At 40.0% G+C, this 10,000-nt stretch overlaps 1 protein-coding gene across 1 annotated transcript in view; it reads left to right on the top strand.

The window, feature by feature from the left end:
- LOC138051911 (ZP domain-containing protein-like) overlaps positions 1–10,000 on the top strand; it is a 23,468-nt gene that overhangs the window by 10,685 nt on the left and 2,783 nt on the right. The window contains exons 2-7 of the mRNA XM_068898216.1: positions 628–1,014; positions 2,078–2,269; positions 6,510–6,638; positions 7,133–7,718; positions 7,913–8,214; positions 9,107–10,000. The exon at positions 9,107–10,000 is cut by the window's right edge and continues 2,783 nt beyond it. Coding sequence (XP_068754317.1) covers positions 628–1,014; positions 2,078–2,269; positions 6,510–6,638; positions 7,133–7,718; positions 7,913–8,214; positions 9,107–9,243 — 1,733 coding nt within the window. The 3' untranslated portion in view covers positions 9,244–10,000. The remainder of the gene's footprint in view (positions 1–627; positions 1,015–2,077; positions 2,270–6,509; positions 6,639–7,132; positions 7,719–7,912; positions 8,215–9,106) is intronic.

The raw sequence follows: 10,000 nt of genomic DNA, 5'->3' as shown, positions 1-10,000 counted from the left end.
TCTTTGACCTTGAACTGACAAAGTTTTTTTATGGCCTCTAATTTTAGCGTGATTCCTATTCGCTGGCTATTGACAGTTGACTCTGAAATGGCTCTTTTTCCTTTTCCATTCGCTCGATGAGGGTGTACTTGTTTTTTTTTTTTAAACTCATTCGGTTCAAGAGAATTCCATTGCCAAACTGGTAATTCCAAAGTAAATTCCCTCGAAAAACCGATATCGTACTCATCGCTTCGTGATTCATGCGATATCGGTTTTCAGCGTACAATTTACCGTGGAATTCACTAGTTAGGCAATTAATTTTTCTATAAGAGAAAAGGAAATGATTTGATTATTAAAGCAGCAACCGGAAACATCAAAACGCGGACAATTCGAAACCTTTTATTTTCACTAACCCAACAGGCAGTAAGAATAAATAACCAGGGAGCTCCGCTTTTAGGCTTGGCTAAATCTATATATTACAGGAAAAGCACAACTTTTTTTTCCATTCTTAATTATTCACTGAGATCATTTCAACTAATTTTGAGGAGTTTCATTGGACTGTAACATAGGTAGAGATAATACCATTACTGTTTTTCGCAAGAAAAAAAAAACAAACTTTCATACAAAATTTTCTTCAAAATAATCTAGGAGTGTGCCCAAGAAAATGGCAGCTTATTAATGGCTCATGCTACAAAGTTTCATCGACGTCCGGGAATTGGAATGCAGCAAAGTCAGCTTGCGAAGCAATAGGATCAAGGCTTGCAATGTTGAAAACCCATGCCGAGCAACAAGCAGTTTGGAGCAAGGTGGGGAAACATGTGTGGATTGGTTTACACAGGAATCCCAAGAACAGCCCGCAATGGCTTTGGGTCGACGGATCACAGGTTACTGACACTAACTGGCATTCAGGAGAACCTAACAACTACGGAGGAAATGAGGGGTGTGGAGTGATGCATTCTTCTTCATATCCTGCCCCAGGGACATGGTACGATGCGCCCTGCAGTAGCACTCTGCCTTACTTTTGTGAAGCTAACGGTGAGGGGACTATACAAAAGTGTGAAAAATTACGCAATAAGCCACTTTACATTTCACGTCTGTTTTCTTTTCAAACTTTCATTTTTGGTAAATACTGTGAAAGATATGACTTTAAAACATGAGAGTCAACACGAGAGATTTCTGAGACGTTCGGAATTGTCTTCGTCACTAAAATTTATTTTCTTCCTTCCCCGTATCATGGATGTTTTCTCCAAGAAACAAATGTGCTGCCTATCTTCTGTGTTTTCGACCGATTTACTGTAACGTTTTTACAAAGTTGACCAAACATGCAGCGTTCTTAATTCCACGCAACGGGAAGCCCTTTAATACAAAATGAATGAAGCGTGCCGTAAATCTTTTATTTTGGACCCTCTTTCTATTGCTGCCTTCTAGGACCATTTAATATTTTAAATCCTCACTCTCTTTCCGACCAAAGCAATAAAAGATAAGGTGCATACAAAGACTAAACAGACAAGAAGTATTCCTTTGGAGAACAGGGTCATTAACACCTGACATCGGGTTCTTCGCTTCGTATAGTATTAGCTCTTGGAACTTACCAGTCCTACGATCTATTAAACACAAAAAAGTTGTTTTGAAGTAGAGTACAATTCCCAAAATAATTTTTCCTTTTTATGTGACGGTCGTTTATTTATCTGGAGTCTTCTGCGCTTACATGGCTGCTTAGCCTTTCCCGATTGCGCTTGTGAAATCATAAAGAAGGGATCAATGGAATAAATGAACAGAGTACCAACTTGCCAAAGATTGTTGTTTCCAAAGCAACAATGTTTGAGCAGTATTACAAGTATGACCAGGAAAAGGTGATGTAATCTCTTTCTCAAGAAAAATACTTTTTACTGGCCTAAAATGTTGCACCCAAAGTGCGGACAAATCCTGAATTCTGCATTTTCGAATTCCCCATAATACACTTTGTTTGTCCCTCAAATTTTGCATAAACTCACCAACTTTTGAAATTCTCTTGGGAACATTGCATATGACGATCCTCGCCATTTGACGTCAACAGAACCTGTTGCTTTTCTATTTTCTTTTATATTTATCATCGCAGCAAACTGCCAAAGGCTTTCTTTAGGGAGTGGTGTGCGTGTCGCTCCTTCACATTGTCTCTCGTCCAATCAGCGTTACGGATCAACTTGTTCGTTTTCCTGCGCCCGCGGATATCGACTCAGCGGCCCCACATCCACGCAGTGCATGAAACTAGGAGTCTGGAGCCGAGACGTGAGGACAGTCAGCTGCAAAGGTTTGTACTCAAATACACACAGTTCACATTTCCTATGAAACAAAGTACAATCATTCGTTTTCAAGTTAACTTCTGAATGAAAAAAACAAAACAAAAACAAAAACAATATAATATGAAGGCGCCCTGGGAATTAAGACGGCAATCTCGTACCCAGAGTCCTCGAGCTTTTTGGTCATTAATTGGATGAGCGCAAGGAAAGACTAGGGAATAATAAACTCCATGTGCCCAGAAAACGTGGGTTTCCGCCAGAAATATGCCTGCGTTCGCACTTTAGTCTTATTGTTCATGCTGATGTTTAAACGGAAACAGAAAACAGTAAACAGTAGGAAATAAATAGCGAGTTGAAAGTGTTCGAGAAACAAAAACTTTAGTCTTACACACCATAAAAGAAACAATGGCTTGCTGTAAGGGCGAGTGTACACTTCCGGTAAGTGTATTTTTAATGTATCAACGTGCATTCCATCGTGCAGAATACCATCGTGCAAGCATGCGCAACAGGATCGACACATTTTTGTGGAAAAAAGACGGATGTTACTAAAAGTAGGGAACAGGGAACGTGGATCTGGGAACCGGGAACCGGAGTTTGGGAACGAGCGGTCATCCACATAAGAAGTCAAAATGACTGGCTGAACCAAGTGAATTTAACCGATCTTACATAATACTGATATGAAAGCAAAGTTTTTGAGACTTCGGCGGCTGTTTGCTGTCATTGGTCTATTCGCTTTCATTTCAATATTACCTATAGGCTAAAACAAAACACCGTCGCTTGCTCGGTGTGTAAAAAAATTTAACTTGAACCCATTTCAACTGTTTCATGCAGAAAGCGTCCCCCGACAGCAAAATGAGCCAATTTCGGCGACGTTTCAATTCCTTTCCGTAAAATTTTGTCTGATAGTGGAATTTCAGGTAGATTTGAGCTTTTTGGAGGAACTTACAGTGGCTTATCTTTCCAACTGCTTCATCGGAGTATCAAACCTTGGATTAATGTAAACCATATGCATAGAGATACAGAGGGAAATACCGACGTTAAAAACTCCCTGAAAATCGCTTCAAGCGATACAAAAACCACACAGAAGACAAGATGCCTCACAAATAAAACAAGATAGGAAGTCGTTTTTATTCAAAACTTTGCCTTTATGTTTTTCAGTTTCATGACAATTGTTTTCTCCAATACCTTTTCACTAATTGCTGTGGTTAATCGGGGCTGGACAATCTACGAGCCAGCGAGACACGCGATCCGTACGAATTTCGCATTAAATCTAAGTACATTTCAAATAGCGCTGATAAACAGCTTTTAAGTCTAAGCACCCATTTTAGAACGGTTAGCTTTCAATAACTGTGTGACTCGCATGTGGACTCGCATGGCTCGCCATGTTGGCTCGCATGATTCGCAGCCATGTCTCACATGGCTCGCTGGCTTGTACATTGTCCTCACTCTGGTTAACCTCTTCACTCGTTGTTTCATATGTTTATTGTAGTGAGCCACTAAGTTGAATAAATGGAATATTTATTAGAGTTTTTGGAAGACAAAGACTGTCTTATTTAATAATTCGGCCTGCTACGTCCTCCCTGCCGTCAGCCGATAATGATGAGTTTTATGATCATAAGCGCCAAAAAATGCAAACTCTGCTGAAAGATGCAGCTTTCAAGGTAAAACATCAAAACAAATGGTGGTAATCATTGCAGGAACGTCGACTTCGAATACTCACCCAGAAATACTTTACCCAGTGACTAAGCCCTTAGGCAATATTGCTAATGACAGAAAACGGTGGCCCTATTCTCAAAAACTATGCTTCTACATCAGTATTATGAACCTTTACTTGGTTTTGTCAGCCATTTTGAATCCTTATGCGGATTAACGCTGTAAACTCGTTTCCAGACTCCGGTTCACGGTTTCCGGTTCCCCGTTCTTACTTTTAGTAACATCCAAAAAAAACACCAACCACAATTTTGTGTGAAGCTGAGGTTTTAAAACCTTGGTAAAAACCGTGGACGATAAGTCTTGCACAGCGTTGGATCAGAGAAGATCGTGATCAGTCAAAATTGATTGAAGAATCTTTATGAAAGTCAAATAGACTACTGCAAGACTTATAAAACAAGGCGAAAATGTATTTATGTTTCCGTAATTCTGAATGGCTTCGACAAGATCTTCTTCCACGGATTTCTCCTCAAAGAGACTAGGGAACTTAAGCAACGACGACGGCGACGGCACCGAGAACGTCATCTCAAAATATAAATTCGCGTCATTGTAATCACTTTGTAAACATGTCAACCCTTCTTATATGACAAGGGTGTGGTAGTTCCTCAAAAATGACATTGGTCGAAACGGCGCTTAATTTAGGGGAGAAAATGAAACTTAAGCGTCAAGCGCTGACGTTCCCCTTAAAACCTAAAATTTGACTATTTCACGTTGTTGTTTTGCTGACGACGGCAAAGAAATGGACAAAAGTGAAAAACGCACGTGCAGGGCGTGCAAAGCTATTGTTTTTGTCCACTAAATATGCACATTTGTGACGTTCTCGTTGCCGTTGCCGTTGTCGCTGCTTAAGTTCCCTACTGATGTAATGTTCTCCCACGGTACTTTTGCAACAGCGCAACAGCGATCAGTTTTTAGCAGCGTCGGAAATTCCCGTGTTATAAACGGCTGCAGTTTGTTAGTCGGAACTGTTAGACATTATTGAAGCCCCGCCGCTTCATTATTATCGTGATTTATATGTTTCTGAAGTGCTTTAAGGTAGGGCAAAACAGATTTAGATTTAGATTAGTTTTAGATTTCCAATCTCCCTCCAAATTCTGGAACTTCCGGTAAGGTACTTCTTCTTTATATTACTTACCGACTTCCTGTCGGACTTCCATTGTTATGCAAGTGACCAATCAAAAAAATGTTTAAGAGCATTATCCCAGAGTCTCTCCGGGTGTTTATCCGCTGACCACAAAGTCCGAGGACTCTGGGTGCGAGATTGTTAAAGGGGCACTGCCATGCGATGACATGAGAAGTATTTCTCACGCAGAAATTTTAACAGACTTTTAATATTTTGCTTTTTCTGTTTAAGTATAGACTTAATACGGGTTTCGAAAAGCAATAAAATGTATATAAAATGCATATTTATCTATTATCGATGATCTGGAGTCCAAAAAATAAAACCGAACAAAAATATCGTGCCATTTCTGTTCACTGACAGCTGAATTCAGTGAAGTGTGACATAAAACATTATCGGCGGTACAAGCGCCCAAACACAAGTATTTTTTTTCTCTGCCATATACCAAACATACAAAGATTAACATGCCATTTTAAAGATGAAAGAATGCATTTATTTCCAAGATTCGATATTGAAGTCGAAAGACGGTAAGCAGAGAAAAAATTCAGTCGAATTCTACTCACCGCTTGCGTTTTTCTAATACATGCAACAAATTTGTCTCATCTAAATGCGGGTTTTCATCAAAATATTAAAATGCACATTTTAGAGCCAAGATAGCAAACGTTTATCCTCGAACGTTGATGCGGTGGTCTCTGACATTTAAGAGACTAGTAGCTAGAAATGAGCCGCGACGATCGACTTTGATCCTACCTTGTTTATGACAAGGAAATGGCTTACACTTCTCATGAATTCACGCCTTGAAAAGTTTCTCTTCATTGAAGATTCTGTATTGGTACTTTGACTGCACTGCTTTGCTTTATTGAGGAGATTGAATCACTCTTTGTGCGTGGAGTGTTTAAAAATTCTGTATATGGTAGTGGCCTTCACATTGTCTGCACCTCACCAAACTTGAGAAGTTCAGGCTGAATTTTTAAAGTTTCGATTAAAAAATCTGGCGCATGCGCGTCCGTGACAGTGCCCCTTTAAGACGGTAGAAAAGAAGAAAAAACGAATTCTTTTTCCCTCAAGCGCTTAAGCTGTATGTTTTGTTAACGAAATTCATGACTTGTTTTCTGACAATTAAGCGCTAATTAGGCTCAATGAATTTCCTGCTTTGGAGAGCTTCCTGTACAGTTTCTAACAATGGTGATATTCTGGGCTATACCTCTTTAGTCCGAGACTGCAAGCAGTCTCTCTTTTGCTCTAAAATCATTGTGGCCTGCGAGCGCCTGGTGTGTCGCTCTTACCGACGTCCGGGGTATTTGCGACCCGCAAGCTCAGAACTCAATGTTCAACGTTGTTTGACCAAAAGATAGACTGCTCGAAATCTCCTTCAGTACTAAAGATCAGAAATTTAGAGTGGGTATTCATTTTTCTTTCAGACATCAACGAATGTTTGGAAACAAAGAATGGCGGCTGCAGCCACAAGTGTGTTAATTCTCCAGGAGTCTATAAATGCGGTTGTCCAGACCCGGAGCTAACCTTATCATCAGATAATAAGACATGTCATGGTACGCACACATCTATAAGGATTGGTTCCCGTTTTAATGTGCACACCTAGGGGACACACTCTAGGATTTCCATATTTTAAATTATCTAGCCCAAGCATAACAGAAATATCCAATTCCCTGATCTCATAAGTCCTCATACCCACAATTCGTCGTTTATGTGCAAAGTGGACATGAAAGTATTGATTTTTTTAAAACGGAGGCTTTTGCTAAATATTAAATTGATCGCAACATCAGCGATCAATAAGGGGTCAGCAAAAGCCAAGCTTTCAATCAAATTGCTAGTTAGTTTTTTCCGCCGTTCGGCACCTCCGTATCAACCCGTGAAGTGTTGACCTTGAGCAAAACCTTTAAAAGAAAACCACTACCATAGAGGTTACCACCTGTATTTACAAAGCGGGAATCTTTTCCTTCTGTTTGACGAACACGCAACTTATGGGTCTCCTTTTGTCTGGAGCATCATTCTTAATTTAACAAAGCGATCACTTCTCTTTTAGCTCCTGGTGTCGATGTGCGATGTAACAGCAAGAATATGACCATTGTCATCCCCAAGTTTCTTCTCCGTGGTATTGACCGTGAGCACCTTCGACTTCTGGACACCAGATGCAAAGCGACAGAAACCAGCGCACACTTTGTACTCTCAACACCGCTGACTGGCTGCAACACTACCCGCAAGAACACTCCTTCCAACATCGTGTATTCCAATGTAGTGTTAGAAATACCCGTGGTTGATGGGAATGTAGTAACTCGTGTGCGTGAACTGGAAATCGAGTTTAGCTGTGTGTTTTCTAGAGGTGGCATTGCTTTTGCAGTTGGTTGGAAGCCAAATAACAGAAAACTCATGTTTAGCGATGAGGGCAAAGGAAACTTCACAATGTCTCTGAATATGTTTCCTGACAAGAGATTCGTGAGGTCTTATATGAAGGATGACTTTCCTGTTGCTGTAAGGCTGCGCAAGCTTCTGTTCTTTGAGGTGTCAGTGACCTCAAGTGATAAACAGCTATCAATCAAGGCTGACAGATGTTTTGCCACGCCCAGTCAGGATCAAAATAATCCACTGAAGTACGAGTTCATTGCAAAGGGGTCAGTGAATTGTTCAGAAATCAATTTTTTTTGAAAAAGAGATAAACACAGGTCCCATAAACAAACTTTTTCGTGTAGTCAGTAGCAAAAAACGTTGATCATGGCTTCCATCCCTAAGGATATGTCCTTGTGACGCGCTATCTACCATCTGTTTTAAGGTGCACAATATTGTAATGCTTTTTCTTTTATTTTAGATGCCCAAACGATAGCACAGTTAAGTTCCATCCTGCGCATTCATTAAGTGCCCAACGGTTTAGCTTGGAAGCCTTTAAGTTCATCGCTGATCATCCATTTGTGTTCATTCATTGTCATGTGATCTTGTGCAATGCAACTGATCCATCCTCCAAGTGCGCAAAAAAGTGTCAGTCAAGAGTCCGACAAACCCGTGAAGTGAGTGATCACATGATTGATGACGTACATCATTTAGCCCAGGGGCCACTTCACCTATCTCGGAAAAGGCGAGAAGAAAAGGCCGATAAAGCAGCGAACAAAAGTGGTGAGTCAATAAACAGAGGACTCGGTATGAAAAAAGGAGGAGTATTCTGCTCTGTCAAAGTTTGGGAATCATGGCATCGTTTCTGTTCGTTTTCTATGTTGTTGCTACTAGACATAGATCATCAAAAACTTCCTCAAACGACTCATCCAGAATCCATGAAAATTTGGTTTGACCAAACGAGTTAATAAAGGTAAACGAACCACCGCTCGGACGAATGGCTGGTCCTCGAAACGTCAGCTAACAAATATTTGTTACAAATAATAAATTGGATGCCTGTGCACATAAAGGTACGCTGGGAAATCAACATGGCGTGTGATCTCCTCGAGTCGTGTCGAGTCCATCAAACATTACAAAGCCAAAATTTGATGTTTCAGTCCCAACCAACGCAGCAGAACAGTTTGTTTAGAAACAAACCCCTGTAATCGTTTGCTTGTTGGACCGCCGATCCACTCCTACTTTAAAATCGTTATCATTTAAACAATTGCAGATTTCTCACCCAAAGAAATGCCATTGTTTAACCTCGTTGGCTATTTACCATCTCATATCCAACGCGCGCTCATGGAATAATTGTTAATTATTTGACCTTCCCTCTTTTCCCTTCCTAATGAATTGATTTTCTAGGGGTAGCGGGTGGTATACTGCTATGTAATATATGCAATATGAGCGGCAGTTCTGTATAACATTTACAAACTCGAGGCGAAGCCATGGTTATTCGAGACATTTTAACAGAAAATCCCAAGAAACGTTTATGTAAATGAAGAGTAATCTGTATCAGATATACAGATACTTGTATTGATTAATACAACATTTCTTTTGTTTTCTGGCATACAATATTAGTGAGTTTTATAATATTACTGACATTTAAATAAAGTTATTCATTCATTCATTCTAGGTTCCAATCCTGCTCTTTTGATGACTTTGTTGCTGATGTGCGCTGCTTGTTTGGTGGGAATTGCATTGATGGCGTTAAAGAAGTTACCTGACAAGCCTGCTCGGTATACTGTGCTTGCCACTGAAGATCAAGAGTGAAACAAAATCATTTAAGCTTAATGATCAACTGGACTTGTCAAAATTATTGGCATCTTGAGTTCGAAATATGAATGTTCTGGTCAAGAAGAGTGCGTTATTCCTTATTTCACACATTTATTGCGTGAAGGCTTTTCCTAGCTCTCTTTTCCTGTCGTGAGTTTTTTTGACAAAACGTTTCGCAGTTTTCTTTACAGTTTTTCGGTTATTGCGTTTAGAAAAAAATGCAGAATCTCAAATCATTTGCGGAAAATCATGGCGTTAGAAACTTCGCTGTACTGTAGAGACTTTTGTTCTTCGGTCATCGAAGTTTAATAAGAAAAATAACACACAAGGCGGTAATAAACATCGTGAAGCAATGCATTTTAAATTTGACTTGACGTTCCGTATGCTGCAACATTCATTTGCAAGAACACGCATCAGCTATTGCTGATCATTGAGCGAGTTTCAATAGAGTGTCGTAAGTAATTACTTTAGCCAATCAAAAAGGACGGAGACAATCCAGTAAACCAATCAAATCTCGAAGTAATTACACATAGCCGACGCAAAGCGAGAGAAAACCTGCACGCTTGAACCACGATTGGTTTTAGTTTCACATCTGATTGGTTGAAAAAATGGCGCGAGAACTTTGAACCTATCACTGAGTGAAGTAACGCAAAACCAAAGCAATTCGCTAATTACTTTCGACACTCAATTGAAAGCCGCTCTATCAAGGCCACGGGACACAATTTAAAATGGGATCAATTTGAAATTCTCGCGT

This window comes from Montipora capricornis, chromosome 6 (genome assembly GCF_036669925.1).
Source record: "Montipora capricornis isolate CH-2021 chromosome 6, ASM3666992v2, whole genome shotgun sequence".
In the NCBI taxonomy this organism is placed as follows: Eukaryota; Metazoa; Cnidaria; class Anthozoa; order Scleractinia; family Acroporidae; genus Montipora; species Montipora capricornis.
The sequence above is the reverse complement of the archived record's forward strand: the minus strand, read 5'-3'. Positions and strand labels throughout refer to the sequence as shown.